Genomic DNA, 24777 nt, shown 5'->3' with positions numbered 1-24777 from the left:
CAGGAAAATTAGTAGAATGGAAAAATCGGGAAGGAAGAACGAAAGAAGAATGGAAGAAGTTGTGGTGAATTGCGTTGCGGTAAATTGTTTGCCGATGAATTTTCCTTGGGGTGAATTGCGTTGCGATAAATTATTTGTCGGTGAATTGCGTTGCGATAAATTATTTGTCGGTGAATTGCGTTGCGATAAATTATTTGTCGGTGAATTGCGTTGCGATAAATTATTTGTCGGTGAATTGCGTTGCGATAAATTATTTGTCGGTGAATTGCGTTGCGATGAATTGTCGGTAAATTTTCCGCACACGGGCGGAGAGAAACATTACACCACAAACATTACACACACACACACACACAAGGAAAAAAAAGAAACACACCACGAGAAATAAAAAAAATTTCTGAAATTCTTTTTATTCTGATTCCTGATTGACAAGAGGCGTTTATAAACAGACGGACATAGAGTACTTGGCAATATATATATTTTGTTTAATATATATATTCTTAATATTTTTTTTTGTCCCTCACGCGAGGAAGCATGTGAGGTTGTGGCCGTCTGGAGCGATTCGCCCGCCATCATCATCATCATCATCACCCGGGCCCCCCAACACGATCACCATTCACATCGAAAACCAAGGAAGGAAAAAAAACCAATCAAAAAACTTTTTTTTTTACCCAATTTACACTTTATTAATCCCCCCCTTCGAAAAAATCTCGCAATCGTAAATATATCGACAATGAAGGAATATATTCTGAAGTTTTTTTTTTGTGGTGAGAACATCAACAACTATATAGTATTCAACAGTGAAGTAGTGCTAAACATGTAAACACACGGAAGCGTTTATATAACAATCTAAATATTATATATCATATTTACATATTACCATAAATATTTCTAAAGCATTTATATTTTTATGCTCGATATTTTGCTGTGGTTTCTTTTTTTTTCTCTCTCTCATTATTATTATAATAATTATCATTAATAGCAGTGCGCTTGCGCTAGGAGCTTCGTAAAAAGGATTTTCCTCTAATTATTATAAAACGGAAGAAATTATCAACAATAAAATTGTCCTTTATAATAATTAATTTTCATTAATTAAGCTATTTATAGTACCGTATTTGGTTCTCATTTTCAAAACAAAAAAAAAAGGTTTTTTGATTATTATTTTTTTTTGTCCCTCCGCGTTCACCGCGATCGAATCGCCCCAGGAAGTTGTTGTAGTTGTTATTTTCTTCGTATCTGGAATGGTAGCCACAATAGATCAAAAAAACGGAGCACTTTTTTTTTTTTATCTTTTGTGTAAAATGAGTGACACTTTATGGAAATGTTTAGTCAGAATATACATAGAAATAGATAAATAAATAAATATATATATATATGTATTTACACACACTCATCTCGAAAAAATAAAATAAAACAAAGTTAAAATAACACAGAAATGAATGACAAAGAAATTTCAACATAAAACGCCGAAGGAAGAGATTTCACTGCCACAAAAACTCATCTTTTTTTTGGATTGTTAATCGCTTAATTGTTGTGTATTTTGGTGTAGAGTACAAATATAAATAGTAATATTATATAATATATATATTTCTGTATTTTATTATTAGTGTCTTCAAATATTTGTGTCTTGGGGAAGGGGGTAATACGAAGCAAAAATGCCCGAAAATATTATTACGAAGCCGCGTTCGAGGAGAAAATGTAAAATGCAGTATTTATAGGAGGATGCTGAAGTAAATTGAAAAATAAGTAGTACAGTCAAACTCAGTTATAATGACATCGAAGACCCCCCACGAAAATTCTGTCGTTATGACCGAGGTGTTGTAACAAACGAAGTGAACGTTTTCGACGAAAAATGTAAGTTGCTATTTCATTATGCTCAAGATGACTGTTTGATCGAGAGCTGAAAATATCATTAATTTTCTGAGAAATCGCCAAATGTTGCTTATAAATGACGTTTGGTGACGATAAATGCAGTGCTAGAAAATGTGCAGTGATTTAAAATGTATTTCACGGGGGGGGGGGGGAATATGGAAAATGAGTGAGATATTTGTAATCGTATTATTAATATATAACACAAATTATGAGTTATGCAAAAATTATCCACATTCCCCTGATTCTAGCTTCGTCGTCGAAAAAACCAGGGGAAATGGGACATTTTTATAAAGAAACAGATAGAAAAGGACAATTTTTTTTTCACGGTAAAATATGGTAATGTCCCGTATGCAGGTCTTGGGTCATACCAATGAACAGCAAGTCGGAGCTTCAAGCTTCTAATAAAACATTTTTTTCAACATTAGGCATCAATATAGATCAATGTGATAAGCTTTAATTCCAGAATTCCTGGAGAAAACGCTATGAAAGCGATGAAAAATGTGTCGTTACATCCGAGGTCATTTCGTTTACTTCGACGGTATAAGTAAGGCTCCTTAAAAATTCTCTATTGGGGGAATCAGGCTCCGTCAAACCACCAATTATTCACGTTAAAGCCGAGGCGTCGTTACAACCGAGTTTGACTGTGATTTCGATCGTTGGATCGAATTATTGTAACCACGTGTGTTCCTCTATATGTTTGTATTGCATAATAATGATAACAATAAAAGTGTGATATTAATAATATCATTAGTTATTGTTTATGTTACCTATAGGAGACTAGAACTGCGATACGCTGCTCTTTCTTTTAATGGCTTTTCGTTTTCAATTTTTGGGAAGTGTTATTCGTCTCTTCCCCCGTCGTCGGACGCATCTGCCGTAGACAAATTGTTGCATATTGTGTTACGAGTTATTGTCGTGAAATATATATAAATACGGCCTCGGCCACAAACTTGCACGGGGCAGCAGGCACCGCATGGAGTCTCTGTTGTTGTATTTTGCGTTATTTTCATAAGACTCCTCAACTAACAGCCGTTGATGGGTCATCCCAATTGCCTAAGATCTGACTTTCGACGGATGAACCCGAGTTAGCGGTCGTCGTCATCGCATCGCGGTCGACACCGGTTCCCAATTTTGTCGACTTGGTCGCCATTAGTAGTGTCTGTTGCTGTTGTTGTTGGTTATTGGTGACGAGAGCTACGCCGGTCTGCGTCGAGTTGTTCGAGGACGAGGATGAAGGTAAGAGTGCGAGCGAAGCCGGTTGGTAATAGTAATCTGATGCTGTTGCTGCTGCGGTTGCTGTTGCGGATGCTGATGTAGGCAGGGATGTGGACAGCTGCTCCATGCGATGATGCAGGAATGAAGAAGATGTGTTAGAAAAGCGATCGTCGTGGGCGTCAGTGAGTGCCTTCCTCTCCTGTCCCTGATCCCAAGTGGTCGCTGTCGTACGCTGATGGGTCACAAGAAATGCGTTAACAAAGTGAAAAACGAAAGACGAGAAATTGTTTCATAATTTACGGTGCCGGAAAGTAACATGACTTCGAGTCGACAACTCATTTCCACGTTAAAATTTCAATCAACCCCTTCGCGTACAGGCTTTTGGCAACAGATTTGTATGATGTAAAATTAGAGCACCCGCAACACATCTTAAAAAGTCGTATCATTGTTAACGTAGATGAAATACAGGGAAAAAGTGAGTGGAACAGGTTTTCCATTCTTTATCTCGCTCCCCATTCTAGCCTACCTATATAGCTGTTCGAAATTCAAGGAAACAGATATTTTCTATGTATAAGTAAGGCAGGACCGTGTCTCTAGTGGTGTAGATGGTAGCATGCTTATCGGTTTGCAAGAGAGCATCGGTTCAAGTCCCGGCGGACCAAATGCCTTTTCTTTTCAAGTTCACCTCGGCAGGAAATATCCAAAAAATGTCCGTTTCCTTGATACATTGGGCTAAGAAAAAGCCGTCTATCTCTCTCTGTCCCAAATTGTTTGCTCACCAGATATCACTCGAACCATTGACTTTAGATACATACTTTCAGTTACAAAAAGTTTCCAAATGACTGCAATTACTTGAAATGCATTAAATTTCCCAAGGGGTCGTCTACATAAAAAAATAGAAAAATTAACTTTTTATGTAGACCCTATGTTCTGAAATTTCCGAATTAGTGAAATGTAAATGTTGTTATGAGAAGTCAGTCATGAAAAATTGCATATTTAAAATGCAATATTAACGGAGAATATTTGACAATATTTGACTTTGAAGCTTTCGGCATTCATCGCCGATGACTGAGGGTTTGGTCCACAAATTGCGAATTGTAAATTAAATTCAAAGTTGTAAAAATTCTGTAATTGCCAAAAAAAGTAATTGTCATTTATTGCGAAAAAAATATTGCGGCTGAGTTCATTTTATTTGTGTAAAGTCCTTAAAAATGAAAACTTTTAAGTCAACGAAAACTTGCTAACACAGTGTAAAGTTGCCAAAACATAGCGACTTTATATATTTAACACTTCGATAAGTATCGAATCATTTAAAAATAAGAATTTTTTTGCAAATGACCTTCCAGAGCGGGATTTACATTTCAATAAGTAGAAGTTTTAAAACACGGGGACACTGTATAAAAAGTTAATTAATTAATTTCTTTATGTATACGACTTCTCAAACAGATTTTGAGATTTTAAATAACTGCATGTTATCTCAAAACATTTTGTAATTAAAGGCATGTTTCAACGGTTGCAGAGATATCTGCTGTGCGAACAATTTGGGGCAGCCTGTATATGTAATACGTAATAATGCTGAGGTAAAAGGAGAAAAAAAAGCAATTAAAAAACGCTTGTAGGATTACAAAGTGAAGTGTCTCAATACGAGGAAAAGGAAGGAGGGAGTGCTCGAAAATGTACTTCTTCCATCTGCTCGGAGGCGAAATATTTCGTTCCTGTACGTTAAAGAGGTTAAAAGAAGCCTGTCTACAGAAATGCAGGTTGCAGAGTATTCGACATGATAATTTCCGGCACCATACGCATAGATACATGACCATGAAAAATTATTTATATTTTGAGAAATAGAAAGATGCGAGACTTTTTTTGCGTGCGTAAATGAATGCTCATACATGCAGGCGTAGATCCATCGGGAAGGGTGAATTAGTGAAAGTAAATAGCGTACGGTTAATATAGGTCCTGTATTTTACGGGACAGGACCACCATTATTTCAATGATTTCTGGCTCTTAGGGGAGGGAGGGAGGGAGTGCGATCGCCCCCATTCTTCCCGTTTGGATCCACGCCTGTATATACAGTCTTGGAGCTTCAATAAATTTGACACCATCATTACTCAGATTGGCGGAGTGCTAATTTCAAGAACCCCTTTATAATTAAGTGCGAATGATTCCAAATATTTGAGATGCAGTCACTTATTAATTGAATCCTATCACAATACCATTCCTGAACTTTAATAACTTGACGTTGGTGGACATGGTGGCATATGGAAAAGATGACGATATGATTAAATATTTGCTACTAGACACAAAATCGTTCGTTTAACTAGAGAACTTATGAAAGAAATGAAAGAACAATCTTATTTAACTCGAGAAAGACAACTTACCCCTATGAAATGTTTGTTGAGACGGGTGTGCGATGTTACACAGCCAGATGTTTGGTTTTTTTAATGCGTGAAAGGAGTTGAAAAATGCTAGAAACGTTTCACCATTCCGTGAAGATAAGGAACTTCTAAGGATTTTATTTTGTTAGAAGAACTTGAAGGCAATCTTATATAGCTGTGAGTATTGCAAGCTTAATTTGCCATGAGAACGTTAAAGCCAGCCATGAAAATTACCGATAATGATAGCTATGAATCGAAATAATCTTTTGTTCCTGCGCCTTCAATTAAAAGGTATTTTTTCTGTCTTCCAACTTATGCTATTTCCAATTGAATACAAGTCCGTTTGCGTTATGTTATTAGACAGCCAATTAACTTTTATTTTAACATCCGCCGAAGGCGAACTGTGATTTATTTTCTTTTTTTTCAAGGTTCTTATTAATAAATTTCTGGGTGCCTGGATTCCCATCCTTCGGGAACATTTAGATATTTTCCTGAGATGTGAAGTGGCATATGTCCAGTCTTTCAATCTTCAATGCCTTCTATTCTACATGCCAATCTTCAATATGCATGTATTCATACAATTTTCCTCATACAATATCACTCGGGGATATATCACTTATAAATACAAATTCTAAAGCCATATTGGCCAAGATGCTCAACAAGGTAAGATTGCTGGAAATGTCAAAGATATGGCATCACAAAAATTTAAACCTTCCATTATATAAGTTCCAAGAATATATTTTTCTTATATCTTTTCTTTTCTTAGATACGCATTTTCATTCGGCAAGGAGTAGCAATACGCAAAACTCGGGGGGGGGGGGGGAAAGAGGAATTGTGCAAAAAATCGGTCCATGAGTGAAATTTCTTAGTGTTGTAGAAAATTTTGAGATTTCATAAAATAAAGGAATAATTTTACATTTTTTTAATGTAGTGCAATGTTCTTAATTGTCTATATTATCCATATATTTTCATAAATAGATAGCAGCACATTCGTTTTGAAAGTGTGGGAAAAATTAAGTAAAAAAAAGCAAGTAAATTCAACAATATATATATAAAACTAAGCAAATCTAAGAATAAAACAAAGCAATGTTTTTCCGGGCACGTATTTTTTTTAGTTACATGCCCGACCAGGAATGTACATTTTTTTTATATTTGTCCAGCCCTGCATTGTACATATCCCCCATCTTTGACATGCGATTCTTGGAAGCTCAATCAAAAAATGTCGTTTGAGTTCGATTATTTTACCAAATTGGTTCTTGGTTCGTGAAAATAGTTTGAAAGAACTTCGGCAACATTTTAATTTTGATTTTAATAATTGATAGATATTAATCAATTGATATTTAAATAGAAATCTCTGATATTTAATTGATTCATGCTCATAGACTTATCTGCCCTTCCTTCAGACAACCTTCGGGCCATCAAAGGAATGGAAATTATACGGTTCGATATCATAAGATACGTCACGTTCTTTTTTAATATGCCACCGAAATGAAGCATAAATTTGGTAAATGTTTTGAAGAGGAAAGGAATTATTGATGGAACAAAAGAATGGGAAAAGGAAAAAGCTCATTAGTCGTACACAAAATCATAGCGTGGAGGAGAGAGGGCGAAAATTAATTAGCCAATGAATAAAGCAGATGCTTGGAATTCTTTCGCGGAAAACAACGTAGCTTAAATAATGATTTTGATCGATTTCTTTACAAGTGGCGCCATCGCATTTTCGGATAAAATTCACCGTCTCTATCTCTCTCTCACCATCATGGTTGGAAGCATTTCTTAATGAAGAAATTAACATCATCGTCATCATCATCATATCCATCCACAGGTGAAATATCTGTTTCTATCTTTCTGATTTTGTTCCATTGCATTCAATATTGATCAGAGGAAGAAAAACATAGAAGTAAAAAAATAAGATTCCAAAAATTTGGAATTTTCAATTATAAACCGATCTGCAATTTTAATTTTAATGTATTTCTCTGCATTCATTTAAAGAGAAAAAAACCAAACACAACATCGAACAATGGCGTATTTGAAGGCTGTAGAACTGCTTCATGTCAAAGTCGATTTCGAACGGAATCGGTCGAGCTGAAGACACTCATTCAAGATGAGATGCTGATTTTGCAGAATTGGTCACTGTTCTTGATTTAGAAGACATTGCGTCAGCTGAATAGAACATACAGCACTTGATGTCTCAATGAGTATGGTCTCACTTAACTATTCTGAAATTAGAAACTATACCTCTTGTTAGATAAACTATCAGTGCAGTTTCTATTTTCTCATACGAATACGAACAGGATTCTGTGCAAAAAATGCAACGGGAATCAAAATAATGTTCTTTTCAGAAATAATGGATAGATATTCTAAGCAAGGAGATCACTGATAAAAACGACCACTGCAAGGGAAGTGGGGGGGGGGGCACACATAAAACAATGAGGAAAATATTGGGCTGGCTTGGATCATTGGTGAAACAAGTTTAATAAACTATATGGAAAAATTGTGGTAAGAACTACAAAATTTAGCGATGAGAAAACAAGAAAAAAAAAAAAAAGTCAGAGATGACATTCTCGCTTAAGAGCGCTAAAACTCATGTGTCATACAATTATTGAGATTGCTGTAATTGAATACATTACACAGTCCTTTCGTGGTAAAAAAATTGTGCTCTCACGCTAGACATTTCAAAAGCATTTGACAATTTTGAACATAAGACACTAATTTCTAAACTCATAGACAAAAAAAAATTTTCCGTAGTACATCATAAAATTTGTAAGAGACGGCCTCACGGGCGAAGAACATTCCGGATGAACTCTGCACTCTCAGTACCAAGACCAATAAGAGGCTAGGTTGAAAAAAATACCCTGTCTAGGGCTTTTTTCCCGCAGCTTTTAAAAATAATTAAAATGACTAATTTCAACTTTGAGAAGGCATTACGTCAGTGAAAATGATCAAAATGTGATTTCAGAATGGTAACTTCTTTCCGGCCTTGACGAATTTTTACTTTCTCACACATACTCGCAAACCCACATAAGCTAAACACAGTCCCGAACTTGAAAACTTATTCATAGGGTTTCAAATGTAGTTTTCATAGGGTTAAATGTCAGTCTTTAAGCCACGTAGTTGAGTCATATGACATATACCGGCATGAAAATTTAAATTCTGATCCGATTTCAAGCGGTATCATTGGATATGCCTGAATAAGATTTACTTGTTCGAATTATAAACACAACTATCGGGCACGTTTGAGTATTTAAGAGACACCAGATTGAGGATGATGACGATTCCTGGGTCAATATCAATCAGTCAACAAGCCGAAAAAAATTATAGCTTGGATGAAAGGACGAATGGCTTCAAATTAGAGATTTTTGCACTAATATTGTTGTCGTGTTATCAACAAAATTGCAGTTTGGAGGATCTTGCAATAATGTAATAACCTCAATGAAACTTACTATAAAAAGGTACAGTTGAGAGTTCAAGGGCATAGAACATAGAAAAGGAAATCAATTCCTTCACGTACAGGATTTTGGCAACAAATTTGGGTGATCTGTATTTGATGTATCGGCGATAGATCTCAAATACTGGTGTTCTTGTTCATATTTTAGAAATAGAGGGGGGGAAATGATGAGTGATGTAGACTTCTCTTTCGTAACTTTTTAGGGTGAAAAAAATCCGTCACGCATTAAGAATAAATATTTACACAGCTCGACAAAAGGAATACGATAAAAAGGGAAAAAATGCCGAGGTGAACGAGGAGGGAATAAAACAACTTCCATTCATAAGGCTACGCTGAAGCTTCGATGAGAAAAGATTAAAAGAAAACTTGAAGAGCGCTGGAATGAATTTCTTCAACTTGTGGTGGGCCGAGATATCTCGTCCCTGATCGTTAGGGGGGGGGGGTGCACTAAAAAAAACTGTGAAAAGTACATTGAATTTTGTTTCTATACTATGCAGCACTTCGTGGTGGGATCAACTAGTACAAAAGATGAAAGAACATCTAAAAACATGGGGAACACAAAAATCAAACAAGGAATCACCAATAGAAAAATATGAAACATTCATTCGATATGAAATATTTTTACTCTTCCTTATTATTTCCCTTTCTTTCGTTATTTTTTTTTTTGTTTGATTTCATTATGAGAGGGATTTCAGATGATGACGACGACGACGTTGTTGCCTGGTTTAGTGTCATTTTTAGTTTTGATTTTTCTTAGGAAAAGGTAAGTTTTTTTTTGCAATTTAGTTCAGTTTTAATTTTCCCAATCCCTTGTTGTTTGATTCATTATTGGTTGTATGATATCGAAATGAATATCTTTCGAACAGAAGTAGGTTCTTTCTAAAAAATTTGATAGTTTTTTTTTCGAAACTCTTGGATTCATTGATTGTATCCGTTGGTCATCATGTTAGAAATCATGTCGGATTCATCTTAAAATAACTTTCAATAGAAAACTGACCTCGCTTCATCATGTGTGTAGATGGTAGTTTTCACCGAAATAAATACATTGGAGTTTCTTAATTATGAGACAAATTGCTGTCTTTTATGCAGGATTAGTAATTAAAATGCTCACGAGATGAAGCAATCAGTGCCCCAAAATACTGCTACAATGAGGGTGTGACAAAATATCGATGAGTCGGTTTTCTCCCCCCTTCATGGGGGGCTTTTAACACCTGCTTCTTCTACTACTACTACTAATCAACCATACATGTATCTCATACATATTCCAATGCGGATTTTTTTTTTAACGAATCGGTTACATGCCGAAATTTGTATTTTGAATGCATGCGTCACAACCCCTAACGTATTTATGTTGTCAGAGTTGTGCTCGTTTTGTGTTATTGCTGGTGCTGCCATCTGATCTTCCGTGCATTAAAATAGGAGAATGACTCGCATTCGCGCCTTGAAGTTGGTAAACTGCAGAAAACCAAATTAAGCTGAAAACCGCAACCACCTATGCCACCAACGGATTGCCACTTGTTGCCGGATGTCTGCCTGCCTGCTGCAGAATGAAAACATTATTTATGCGATATACCCAGGTGAGTAACAATATTGTGACCACTTCAACATCGTAATGAATCAATTGACGCAATCTGACTTTTCGCGAGCATAATGTGAGATATGGACTTCTGACAATGTATCAGTATTTAACCCAACGCCGATGATTTAGTATTAGTCATTGCTGATAAGTCAGTAAAAGATATGAACAATTGGGACGGAAGAATCCTGAGTTCAATAAACGACTGGGTCACCAAACATGAACTAGAAATAGAGTGGAGCAAGACTAGCTATCTCTGTGTGGCCTAATAAGAAACGCAAACTACCAAAGATTTACATGAGTGGCCAGAGACTTCCTCATACCTCTACATTATAAATTCTGGGGATTACATTTGATGAGAAATTTAATTTCATTCAACACTCAATGAATCTAGCAGTTAAAGCAAACAACATATTAAATAAACTTCATCGTACGGCTGGCCCAAAGTGGGGAACTAAACGTATATTTAGAAACATATTATATAGGTCAGTACTATGTAAAGTTATAGCGCATAGTGCGACTATCTGGTTCTGTAATCCTACTGCTAGAGCAATCAGGAAAATCAACTGTATTCAACGGCCTTTCTTACTATATGTTGTAGGAGCCTATCGAACGACAGTATCATCCGTACTTCAGGTTGTTTCTGGCAACACTCCACTTAATCTTTTTCTTTCTTATGAATGCAATTTGGCTCTTATCACAAGACTCAACTACGATGTGGTAAACGAGGACTTTACTATGCTCAGGCCACACTTCGAAAACACTTCCTACGGATTTCAGAAACATCCAGCAATCAATTTTCATCCTCGACAAATCGCGCTTGAAGAAAAATTAAACGAAGATGACGAGCAAGCGATTTTTTCTGATGGATACAAAATGGACACTGGTACAGCGGCAGCATTCGTCGTTGCCCAGAGCAACAAGATCCTCTACACTTGGAGCGTCAGACTGAATGATAATAATTCTGTTTTTCAAGCAGAAATCATTGCCATCTTGCATGTTCTCGACAGATTCAAAAACACACAATCTCACATTAGTAGTGGTGTTTTGGGTCATTCTGGCTGCGCCGCACCAAAAATTGTCCTGTTCTGGCGGCACCCTCACAAAAATTGTCCCGTTCTGGCTGCAGCCTCGCAAAAATTGTCTATGCTATCACATTACAGTATTCTCCGACAGCCAGGCAAGCATCAGAGCACTTCATAACAGTAAATCCCGGCATCAATTAGTACACCAAATCCGAAACCTGTTGATAAACAACCCTCACCACCTTCATGTTGCCTGTAAAAAATCTCATCAGAACAACTTTGGAAATGATGCTTCTGACGCTGCAGGTAAGGATGCGACTAAGCATCCATTTCTAACAGACTTTCCATTACCGAAGTCCTTTGCCAAAAAAATACTAAAAGATTGACTTAGGACAAATGGCAAAAGGGAATGGAATGATTCGGACATTCGAGCAGAGGTTCAAAAGGTAGTTCCACAAGTCCAGACTATGAATAACGTCTGATCACGTCAGAAGACAATTTTTTCTTTCAGAGCGTGGCCCATTGCCAACATATTTAAAACAATTCGGACTCTCCGACAACAAATTCTGTAACTATGGTGGTAAAGGGGACCTACTGCACTATTTCACACAGTGTCCGTACATCAGCGATGCTCATTTTTCACAAGTAAATCCATTTGATATAAACATATGGAAGAAACAAATCATTAGGTCGCAAGTCCTCACTAAAAAGATGGAAAACCTTATAAATTCCATGGAGACCTATATGCATATATGGCACACCAAGACAAAACCTTCTGCTAGACTACCTCCAGACTTCAATCCTATCAGATTACTCGCCGCCTATTACTCGAAGCAAATCCCTGCTACGGAATAGACTAGCAATGTGATCAGAATTCAATAATCTCTATAATATAGTATACGCTCTTGTAGCGTATTGCATCACTGATTGGGTTATTTGATGTACAAATTTTTGTATTTCTGTCTCTGAAATGTTAGGAAATTTTGGAATGTGTATGAGATACACATACGTACTATTTTATTTTGCTTGCTATTTTACTATGCTTGTATGTATAACTGTTTCTGAAATGTTTGGAAATTGTGGAATGTGTATAGGACGAGCATATGTATTTTTCATTTTGCATATTAACTATATTGAAAATATGTTTCCCGGTGATGGCTTTTCGATTAGAAGTCCCGTAGGATATGGACCGAGCCATCACATGGCTAGTTAGTATTTTACCCATGACAGTATATTACTATCATGGGTTAAACAATCGATTTATCAGATATTCATAAAGTCTGATTATCGGCTTTGTAGTTGAGCAGCGAGATACCTACGAAACTGGATGCAGGGCCGTCTCAAGAGCATCATGGGCCCCAGGGCCAAATGATTTTTCTGAGGCCCTACCAGGTAAATTCTCGAAAATCTCAATCATATCTCATTTTTGTGAGGCCCCTTTCTACTTGAGGCCCCCGGGCCGTGCCCGGGTGAGCCCATGCCTTAAGACGGCACTGACTGGATGTCGGCAGGGCTTTCTCAAGAGCATTATGGGCCCTCAGCAAAAAGATTTTTCTGAGCCATACGTGGCAAATTTTCGAAAAATTCAACTACTTCTCATTCTTCTGAGGCCCCTAGCCATGCCGGTTGGGCATGCATCATGCTTTAAGACGACACTGGATGCCATACTATTTAAATTTCATTCTCCGTGGACTCTATCCTTGTCCAGCTCATCCTGGCTACCATGAATTTTAGTCTTGGAAATTTCCAGATGGCATTTCTCAAGCAAAATATTTTGTTCTAGTAAATTTCTCAATTTAATTTCCTTCCAAGAAATTAAAAAAAAAAAAGATCTATTCATTTGATAGAATAATATGACTTGCCTACCGATTTTCGTAAAAAAGCTTCGAAACGAATCCAAGATGGCAGAAAGTTTAACAAAACAATTTTTCTCACGACACAAAGCTATATTGATCTTTTTTCGTTCGAAAGATATTCAGGACTGATTGATTTTGTAAGTTTTTAAGATAAATGAGCACTTATAAGATCTCACTTTAGATTTACGTCAACACACATGTACATAAACTAAACAACAGGCAAGTAAGCAAGCAAAAAAATAAACCACATATAAACACAGATACACACGAAAACACGAAGCGCTTAAGCAAATACAGACATTTGTGACAGTGAGAAATGAAAGAAACAATTAAAATAGAGGCACACAACACAGGCACATTGATTCCACGGTTTTTTTTTTATGTCACTTACTTTCAACGTGGTCGGCGTTCTTGCAGTACGTCGCATGGTATCGGTTGGCCTCCACGTCAACGCTCTGCATAGCAGCACATAGGCACATTTTTTTTTAAAAATAACATTTTGGTCGAGCACAAAACACACATCACACGTACAACACATGGCCGTGCACACGAGGAAGTGTTTTTTTACACATTTTGCACACGAGGAAGATGCAGAGGGCACATAGCGAGCGATAGGAAGAGAAAAGAGAGAGAAAAAAAATCGTAATGTAAAAAAAAATAAGTGTAAAAAAAAGAAATTAGGTAAACAGTGAGGCAAAAAATAAGAAAACAATTTAAAATAAAATGATGCTTTTCACATTTGAAACACTTTTCTATTAACTTGATCAATCATGCATCTTACCAAAGCTCACATCAAGTGCAATTTATAATTCATCATATGCATAAAATTTATTACAAAAAAAGATATAATCACTACATTGAAACAGCATAAAAAGAGATATAACACCGAACTTGAATCATTGTAATTTGACGCATCAAAAATTTTTGGGATCCATAAATTGAGGTATAATTGCAGCATATGTATAAAAAAAATGCTTGAACGTATTTATAACAAGAATGTCTACAACTTTGCAACTGTAATTTTTCTTCTATCTTGTTTATTTCTCAAGATAAAACAAAAAGTTAAGGAAATACTCGCTAGGGGGCGCTTTGATTCATGTTACCGTGTTTTGCCTGGCCACTAAAGTATACTTCAGTCTTTTTCCCGTTTTTATATCTGTATTGGTTCTCGAGTTATAGAATTTTATTGTATCGCAACCTCTCGGAATCATTTTTCTGCCTCTAAGAATCATTTCGGGATGCCCGGGAGCAAAAAGATAAATATCTCGGACAAAAAAAGAACCTGGTGAATTTTCTAAAACTTTCAACAACTCATTTAAAAATGAGAATAGAGATATGAGGACAACGCATTGGTATAGCAAAGTGACTACGGGCTATAAGATGAAACCAACGAAAATGCCCTCTGGTGTCGAATTCTTGAACTTTCCTAAGCAATCTCGAAAGATAAACAAGATAGGTGTTAAATTTTTTCACAAAGAAATAGAAATCTTTAGATCAGTTCGGCAAGCAACTTATTTGGATCATTAAAGGTTATCTTGATCAGAAATAATTGAAAAAAATGTAAAGAAAATTATCACACAAATATTATTATTTTTTTGAAAGTTAAGTATTGTCCACTTAAAATTGATTAAAATAATTTTCAAGACTCTTGTGGACTATATTTCTTTCCAAAATCATCATTGAAAAATTTTATGAACTTAAGAGTTCATAAAATGTTTTCACCGTGTTTTGAACGACCGTAAGAGATTCTGGTGCTATATGGAGAAGTTAAGGAACAGGGACCAGTTGCATTGATGTAATAAATCAAATTTTGTAATTTTGCAATGCGATTGATTTTGATTTGATGTAATTTTAGCAAACTTGATTAATTTGATGAAGCGGCTGATTTTACTAAATGTGATTTTATTGCCGGTGGTTACTGTATTGGATAACTTTAGTATCACCTCTTCTTCATCTATTATTTGGTGACGAGTTTGGATTTCTCAATTCAAATTGAATCGAGAAGGGTCCCTGACTATATCAGATCCTCAAAATTTCATTATTTCCTTTAAAAATATTTTATGTTCAACGTTCTAAAAGTTTATGGCTCTACGTAAAGCGATTTTTCAATTAAATCAAATGTTTTGAATTTTGAGTGACGTATTACTAACTATACATCTATAAACTTGGAATTATCCAGATGAGTTTCTTTTGACTGAACTCAAATGTGACAAATATAAGTATATGTTGAGTAAATGTGATAAATCGATTATTGTGCATAATCCGCCAATCGTCTCGGTAAGTTTGACAAATTTATAACTTTTACCGGTGACTATGCATACTACCGAAGTGTCATTGGTAAATTCAATAAATACTTGAAATTTATCGCTTTTACTGGGGAGTATGCATAATACTCTAGCGTAATTGATGTGTGAATCGGATATATATAAAAAATATTCCCAAACGAATCTTGTAAAAATATAGTCGGGCCCCGATATAACGAATTCCTATTCAATGAATTTCACGATTTAACGATTAAAATCGTGATTTCAAGATTTAAAATTTGTTTTTAAAATTGAAAGTTACAAATTTAGTGAAATTTATCAAACTTACCCAAATGATGCATAATAACAGTTTTCATTACATTTACCGTAATATATACAGGATATTTCCACCATAATTGACCGAAAAGAATACAAATTATATGGTTCATTGTAAAATTCAACAAAAATATGAAAAATGATCATCAAAGAGAACGTGTCTGTGAATATGTCAAAAATCATTATTGGGGGAAATACAAAAATTAAAATTTGTATACGCTCCCCAGTCTAAAAAATGTCAATTAGTAGATTTTCCATCTTTTCCCACGAAACTCAAAGATATTTACACCGTTAAAATTTGGATCAAAATTCGCCAAAATATTAAAGTTTTCCTCACATAATGGTATTTGGGGGACTAACCAGTACATGAAAAAGGAAACGCAAAAAAATTAAAATAAAACATTATTGATGGCAAAATACAGAATTTTTGGTGAATGAACAGGATAAATTATGAATAATTATTTTAATGATTATTTCTTTACTGTCCGAAATCATAAGATAGATATTCATGAACAAGGATTTGCCGAATACTGAAAAGCAACTCATACATTGCCCGGGAATTATTCTGAATTAAATGCAAGAAAATTCGAATCTATTCAACAAAGTAAAACTATTCAGATTCAAAATTTTCAACAATTTATGTAAATTATCAACACGTCATCATAACCCACGTATAGTATCAAGTTTGAAGGTCTTAATTTTCTATATGGAAGTGCTAGTCCAGAATTTTTATACACTTATTGATATTTCTCATTTGGCTCCTCGAAGACTAAATCGACTAAAATTTTTCCTTGAAAGTGTCAAAAATGGCAATGTTTTAACATCAATATCGAATTTTGATCCAAATTTTAAGGGATTAATTTCTTTGAGTTTTAAAGAGAAAGGCGCAGAATTCACTAATTGACATTTTTAGATTGGGGCCGTATACAAATTTTAATTTTTGTACTTCCCCTAATAATGATTTTTTGTGGGTCCATTTATCACAGATAAATTCCGTTCTCTTTGATGATCATTTTTCATATTTTTGTTGAATTTTAAAATGAACCGTAAAATTTATATTCCTTTCGATCAATTATGCTGCAACAGTCTGTATACAACCCTCGAATCTTACTGTCCGCCATTTTAAGATTTGGAGAGCGATCAAAGGCATCCTACCATCATCGATCAACCTAACGCTTCGCAGTGAATTGGAATCTATGTCCCACTTAACAAGTTCGAGCATTGCTCCAGCGTGAAATCAATTCCAGGGGTAACCAACGATCAAGGCAATATTTCAAGTGTTCGCAAAAGGAAAGGGTCACTCGAACAATTTTTCTTTACAATTAAGATAACTTCTCTTCGTCACCATCTTAAGACATTGCCACCTTTTCAAGGTTTTATTCTCATGTTATCTTTTCATTCTTTGAAGAGACACTTTGAAAGAAAAAATGGTGTAAAGTTCAAGACTCAAGTGACCAATTATAAAAGAAAAACCAATTTTTATGAAAAATTTGCTCTTTGTCCCTTAGGATAAAGAAAAAGAGGATCGGTCTACTTCAAAAAGGCAACTCGGGTCCTTTAAAATTTCTAAAAGTATCCTTTCCTAAAAAAAAAAAAGACAAAAAATAGGGAAGCTAGATATCCAAACTCCAAGTTTAACGATCTAGAAAACTCGGGAAAATGGTAATTAAAGGCATTAAATAACCGGGAAATGCCACATTAGTCATTTAATTAGTGCTTTTGCAGCTTCGTGAAAAGGGCATGGCTGGGTGAGAGGTGCTTTGAACAACATTAGGGCGGCAGAAGAGCAAAAAGTGCAACAAAAGGTCTGCCGTCATCCTTCTCTTCAACAAGTTTGAACAGGATAATCATTATTTCATTTTAATGGATTTTCTTTCCTCTTTGAAAAAATAAATGTAATTTATTTCTGTTTTTGGTTTTCATGTGCGTTAATGAATTTTTCATGTTTATCCCGCCCCATAGCGACCTAATTCATGTTAATTGCCAAATTTTATTTCGCTGTGAGAGAAAAACCGCTTTTAATGCTGATGATATTGAAAATGAGAAAAAATAACTTTGGTGCGATTGGATATGGTTTGAGCTTTCTAGTCTTTTCATTTTAAAACTTTCGTTGCCGAGAATCTAGAGATCTAAAAAAAATACAAACGCCACCCTGGAAATAGGGTCTGCTTTGGTGTTGGGAGAAACGGAGGAGAATTCTCCTCGGTTGCTAGTAAGATATTAATTTTTTAAAGTTAAATACTACTTCACCAAATACCAACTCTGACCATATCGCAATATTGCAATTTACTGCCATTAATGAGTTGGGTTGGAAACGAAAGTACCATCTATAGGTGGTCACCTCAAGCTCGTTAGGAAAATATCTTACCTACATTCTCCCCTGTGTTTGAACCTGCGACCGTGACGGAAACCTTCGTGGTGGTAGACGAGCAGCTTACGAGCGAATTGACCGCGACGAATTGGCACTGCGACAAATTTGTATCACGATGAATTGGCACTGTGACGAATTTGTACCACGAAAAATTGAGGCGCAACAAGTTGAGTGCGACAAATTGACCTTCTACGGACATGCTCGATGGGATTCAGGTTTGGAGTTCGAGCTGACCACTCGTACATTAACACCATGGATGTTATCACTACAGACTTTCGCAGTCTCTATTACATGCGGAAAATCTACCATAATATATCTTTCCAAATACAGATGCTACATCCTACGAATGGTTCTATTTAACGTATGTTTGATTGATGATAGTTAGATCTATATTGTTTTTCCGAAATCAAGCATCAACTGCCAAACGTTAATTTATCCAAGAAGAGCTGAAAAACCTCAATCAATGGGCAGTCCCGTGGACACGCAGACGTGCTCAACACTTTCTTCTGCAATGACATGTATGTGGTAAGCAAATGACTGATCGCTTCTCATACTTGACCACCCAACCACTTTCATGAAGCTCTGTGCGAATAATTACTGCGCTGTGGCAAAAGAAGATCTTTATTTGTGGATCGGAGTCGAGTTTCTATTCCTCCGTACGTATAAAACCACAAATATCGATCTTCGATATCCATCGCTGTCTTTAAATGTCTTCAGCTGAACCTTCTGGATGCTGGAAAAGATGGTAGATAAAAATTTTTGCCGATGTTTATGAACAAAAAAAAAAAAAAGAAAAATAACTCTTATTTAACCAACTGCTTCACCATACACCAACTCCGACCATATCGCTATACTGCAATTTACTGCCATGAGTTGGGTTGGAAATGAAGGAGCCATCTATCGGTGGTCACTACAAGCTCGTTAGGGTAACTATCTTCTCATATTCCTCCTCCGGTTCGAATACGGGACCGGACGGCAACCTTCACGGTGGTAGACGAGCATTTAACCACCACGCCACTCGGGCGTTTTAGTATTCAACCAACTTTACTGATATTGACCTGCTTCTTATTTGCCAATAGCTCCTAACTGCTTGTTTATTGGGAAAGCGTAGGTATTCTCTTCATGCTATATATATTAGCAAAGATCCACTTATACGGGGCATTTCTTGTGTTCCGGTGTCGGTACTCGAAGCATTGTGAAAGTAAGAGGAACCCAATGCCGTCTTAACGCAGGGGACCACCCGGCCACGGCCCGGGGTCCTCAAGAGAAGAGGAGCCTCAGCAAAATGAGAGGTAGTTAATTTTTCGACAATTTATCAAGTAGGGACTCAGAAAAATCACTTGGCCCGGGGGCCCATGCTGCTCTTAAGACGGCCCTGGAGGAACCGAGGGACACCCAATCTCTATTTACAAAGAAGCATTGTGGACTAATTTTTTAGGTTTAATCAGGTGTATTGAAATTTATTCTCTAAAAATATTTTTTTGGCAACCTTGGTAACGTGCAAAATATTAAAATATGGCTAAGAAAATCACGAATACTGTTGTAGGACCATTAAGAGCAAGACTCTAGTGGCTATAGACGCTTAGGAATTCATTTTGTTCATAGGTATTCTGCTTCTTGTGGAATGACGGAATGACGTGGAATTACGTCACTTACTGCCATTAATTACGAACAACGCACGTAGTTTAACCAAAATTCAGTGCAAACAAACAATTTTAAGGGGAAGTCGCTGTAGAAGCTAACTCATTTTGAACCTGACTTTACGTGTTCTAATTACGACCAAATGGGCCATTTTATGAACTCTAGGAACAGAATTATTAAATACTCTGCTTGACACGACAAGAGCAATCTCTTTCAGAACCTGTACATATGGAAATTAACTTCTTGTATACAGGATTTTTGCACATTTTGGGAATATCATTATTTTAATGGGAAATCGGAGGAATTACAAAGCGTCTATAACTGAATCTCCCTTCCCAATTTTGAATGGTATACAGATGTAACTAATCACCAGAAAGCTACGAAACCTCGAGAACGCTTTAAAGAAGAAATGGGGATGAAATTCAGAATGGGGGGGGGGGGGGGGAGGTATTTGTGCACAATTTACCACTAGAGAGCATTTCCTTTGGGTAAAAGCTGCTGACATGCGAATTTTTGCTATTACGTGACATTTCCGTCTACTAAAGCGTCATAGCGAAACGTTTCAAATTGATACGATTTATCTCGAAATTCATTGACAAAATATTATACAAAATTGTTTAAAGGTCTTTCTCTTAAAGATCACTCAGTTATCAACGATTCATATTGCTTTTATTGGCTAGAATGTCTATCGCGATTGACTAACGTATCTGATCAGCGTATCTCTTTCATAGTAATCGATCAACATGATGCTAACCCTTTTGCGGTCTTACGTCGGGATGGACTCGACATCGGGGAAAAAACTTCATTGCTATAATGGCCTCTTACGATTACAGGAAGGCCCCTGTGTATTTGACTTCTTATTTAGCAGAACTTATATGCTATCCATAAAACGCAAAATCTAGAAACCAGGGGCCTCCGGTACTGCGGAGGGGGGGGGGGGGCTATAAAGTACTAGCTGTGCTTACGACAGGAAATAATTTTTTACTAGTACGTTGAGGTTGGGTTTGGTTTTAGTAGTCGAAGTGGTATAATGTCTTAAGATATGGTATTTTTCGGCCCGAAATATACTGAGAAATTGAATTTTCTGGATGTTAATCCCGAAACTAATATTTTTGGAAGGAAAAGTGATTTTTCCTCCTCCGGGAATCGAACCCGGGTCCCCTTACATACCCCCTTGCTGTTGTTAAGGGAGGCTGCTGTCTCCACTCAGTGCTTCACGCTACTAATGCGTGTTATAAGGGATTGAAATGTGTGTCTCTGGTATATTGGTTAGCGCACTTACCCGGTATGCAAGGGAATCCGGGTTCGATTCCCAGAGGAGACAAATCACTTTTCTTTCCAAATATTAGTTTCTTCATAACATCCAGAAAATTCGATTTCTCAGTATAATGTGTCTGTTTCCGAATTTAACAGTAGCATGTCCTTTGGTAGGGATCTCTCCCCTTCCCGCTCGATTTCTTTGTCAAACCTCATACGGCACTTTCCAAAGTTTTGATACTTTCTGAGGGATAGTAAGGCTATAGGAACACGGGGACTTTAGTTATAGAAGCCCTGTATTCAGATATATGAACGTAACTTGAAAAGTCGTACAATTATGAAACAACTGTAGAATCTTATGAGTGGACAATGAATGATAATAAAGTTGGATGCTTAAACACTTGGTGACAGTACAGAATCTATTCATAGTCAGTGATGTGGGGTGACATTTTTTTATTATTAAGTAGCATTCATGCAGTGATGTAATATCGTGATGCTCATATCGTGAACTTAAGCTTTATCGCGCGCGCGTAAGGTTGTGATAATTCTTGCTGTTGGCACTTACCATTTTGATTGCAAACCAAATATTTACTGTGCAATTTAAATGTATGTAATTATGATTAATCAATCTAAAATACAGAGGGTAGGCAAAATAATATGAATACCTGTGACATGACATAGAATCTCAAATTGTTGGGTGTGAGTTGAACCGTCTCCTTGTATCAAATGTAGGATTCAATCTAGGCATAATGTTTAAGGGGATATGCAGTCATTTATCGCGCGCGCGTGCAGTAGTATCTAGATCAGCAGATAATTCACTTGGATGGAAACCACTTGCACGCACTTTGGTTTCCAAATACTCGACAAAGGTTCAGGATCAGGAGATAGGGCACCATATGAGATTTTCCACTTTTCCATCGTGCACATGTGAACTCTGCATGTGTGAATCGGGCTTTGTCGTGGACGACAATATGCTCTCCCGAAAACATGGTCTGAAACATTGAGTGCAGATTTTTCCTTGGAATGCTGATGCATTGCTCTGCCTGGATCTTGCCATGCAAGACTGCAAGTGGTTCCAGGTAAAGATCCAAGAAATCTTATACGTGCCCCCACAATCCTTAATACTTGATGATTTGATGGTAGGAGCTAAACAGTCAACGGTAAATGCCCGTGCTTGTGGTATCTGAATACAATTGCAAATTCAAAAGGTCACAGCAAGGAAATTGGCCGTCACTGTATCCATATATAAATCTGTTCAGTTGTTCTTGAGAGATGAGTGGTATATTGAGAGAGAAGATTCATCAGAGCAGATGATTCTCACTGCCGCTGTGTCTAGAGAGGTCAGACACCATAGATCATTGATTGTCGTTTTATAGGTAGCGGAATTTCCACGGGCAACCAGCACACTTTTTTTTTAACTATACGTCAGAGGCTTTCAACCTTTTTCCAGTCACGAGCGCTGCCTGTACCCATCATCAAAAGAAGAGCACCTTTTTTTGGCAAGTTTGACATACTGAATGCATGAAATCAGGATAATTTTAATTATAGGATGCAATTTGTAAAAAGTGTTTAATCGGTACGTTGATCAAGTGCTCGCGAGCACGAAATCAAAAACAAGTATCGAACATTATGAGTGCTTCAGGGAGCACACAAGCAACAGGTTGAGGATGTCTGTCGTCTTAACGCATGGGCCCACTCGAGCACGGCTCGGAGGGCGGGGGGGGGGGGCTTAAGAGAAGAGGGCGCTCTCACAAAAGTTAGACGCGGTTGAAATTTCCTACAATTTACTAGGTAAAGCCTCAGAAAAACCACTTGGCCCGGGGGCCCAAGATGCTCTTGAGACGACCTGCGTACACGTTCCAGGCTATATCGATTGCTGTCACTTATCGGCACATCCACTGCTGGTAGATCGACATTTTTGCATTCAAAGCTACTTGGTGGCAGAGTTCTGTACTCGGTGAAGTATAGCTTTAATCTGCAAGGTTTAATTACAGCTCATTCACATACGGGTGTTCGTATTATTTCGCCCACCATCTGTCATGAAGAAGAGAGCTTATTCTATTTATATGTGATGTTTTAATAAAAATTCTAAATGTGTATGTGAAATGTGTAAAAAGGAAAAAAATGAAATCACCTGGTATTTTTTCCGCCGGCACCTGCGACACCCGCAGCAACAGCAACGGCTGCAGGCCCGGAATAGGAGCAATCTGTGGTGGGATCGACTCCCGGAGGCGTGACGTCGATGTCGTTGTTCGGCGCCACCACCGCCATCAGAGGATCTCCTCTCCCTGGACGAGAGGGACGGCGTTGGGGACAGCGGGGGAGTTGAGGAAGGGCGGTTGGGTTGTCCGTTGTATGGGACTTCCAGCTCAACGAACTGGCGGTCCTGCAAAATCAAACATCAACATACATCAGATAGTACTTCACAGCGGCACCGTAATCACAGAAAAAAAAAGTATAACAGGTAGGCGGTGTTTGTGGAGGCAACTGCAAGTGTTTGTGCGTTAACATGCTTATAGATCAAAATCATACTACAGTCGAATCCCGTTATAACGAACTCCAAGAGACCGGAGAAATCACTTCGCTTCTACGAAATTTCGTTGTGAAGGAATTCCAAGTTTTTTCCATTGCTCCTATGTAAACTTATCCGATGGATTAGAAAAGTGCTCGGTAAAGCGAGATTTTCGCTATAACGGTATTCGTTAGAACGGGATTCGACTGTATATGCAATCAATGCCTTGAGGTTGTAGGTGAATATTTTCTACTATTTGACTACTCTGCGCGCATTTGGCTTGGATAATATCAACAAGAATTCTCCTTGACTGACTGTTCTATACGTTAAATAAAGATTTAATAAAAAATAAAAATTTGACCCAGTAAGACAAGATTTGACAGATTTTCTATATTGCTGACTAATGTTTCAAAGCCCTTGCACTCACTGCTGAACTGCATAGGAGATCGTTATAACTGCTCTTCACTTGTATCCATTTTTACTGCGCTATTTTTGGTGAAATTCTTCTACATTATGAGTTTTTTTTAAAATCTCAGATGAACGCTATCCAGTCTTTGTGTCTCAGAATTGTTTATACCATCGCCTAATGCTCTGAGTGGTAGGAAGTTCCGCATCAGGGTATTGTCAACTATAAACAGTTGTAACGGACTCCCACTTCGCGAAGCTTAGAACACAAAACGATTTCTGTTGTGCAGTTGCCATCCTGACAAATACTGAAGTGGCGGTCGAAGAAAAAGTGTTAGCGCTACCTGTCGGCAACTGCTGAAACTCGAGATTTCCCTCTTTTATCTATACATTATTCGATAAAAACGGATTAAAAGCTGAATAGTTATGATTTTTTTAATCGGATGACTTGTTTTGAAACGCCCTGCATATAGTCACTGTCTCCCACCGTTCTCCCTTCCATGCCTTGACATCCGCTTCAGCTCCTCTCTCAAGGAGCCTCCAAGGATGCGGACTCAAGGGTGAGCTCTCGCTCGAGAAGCAGGATGGACACGACCCAAGTCTTCTACTTGAGCCATCTGTGCTCTTGACTAGCGGACACTACTGAAA

At 37.1% G+C, this 24777-nt stretch overlaps 1 protein-coding gene across 2 annotated transcripts in view; it reads right to left on the bottom strand.

The window, feature by feature from the left end:
- Window positions 1-400: 400 nt before the first annotated feature.
- LOC149075548 (potassium voltage-gated channel protein Shal-like) overlaps window positions 401-24777 on the bottom strand; it is a 149975-nt gene continuing 125598 nt past the window's right edge. The window contains exons 4-6 of one of the 2 annotated variants that reach the window (XM_089243017.1): window positions 23347-23598; window positions 13756-13819; window positions 3114-3316 (exon numbers count right to left, since the gene is read on the bottom strand). In XM_089243017.1, coding sequence (XP_089099143.1) covers window positions 3264-3316; window positions 13756-13819; window positions 23347-23598 — 369 coding nt within the window. In that variant the 3' untranslated portion in view covers window positions 3114-3263. Of the gene's footprint in view, window positions 3317-13755; window positions 13820-23346; window positions 23599-24777 lie in introns of both variants that reach the window. The other variant, XM_089243016.1, reaches the window with a different exon arrangement.

This window comes from Pholcus phalangioides, unplaced genomic scaffold (assembly GCF_987345545.1).
Source record: "Pholcus phalangioides strain wild (caught in Gottingen) unplaced genomic scaffold, Ppha-v1.0 ptg000015l_1, whole genome shotgun sequence".
In the NCBI taxonomy this organism is placed as follows: Eukaryota; Metazoa; Arthropoda; class Arachnida; order Araneae; family Pholcidae; genus Pholcus; species Pholcus phalangioides.
This window is presented reverse-complemented; position numbering and strand designations above follow the sequence as displayed.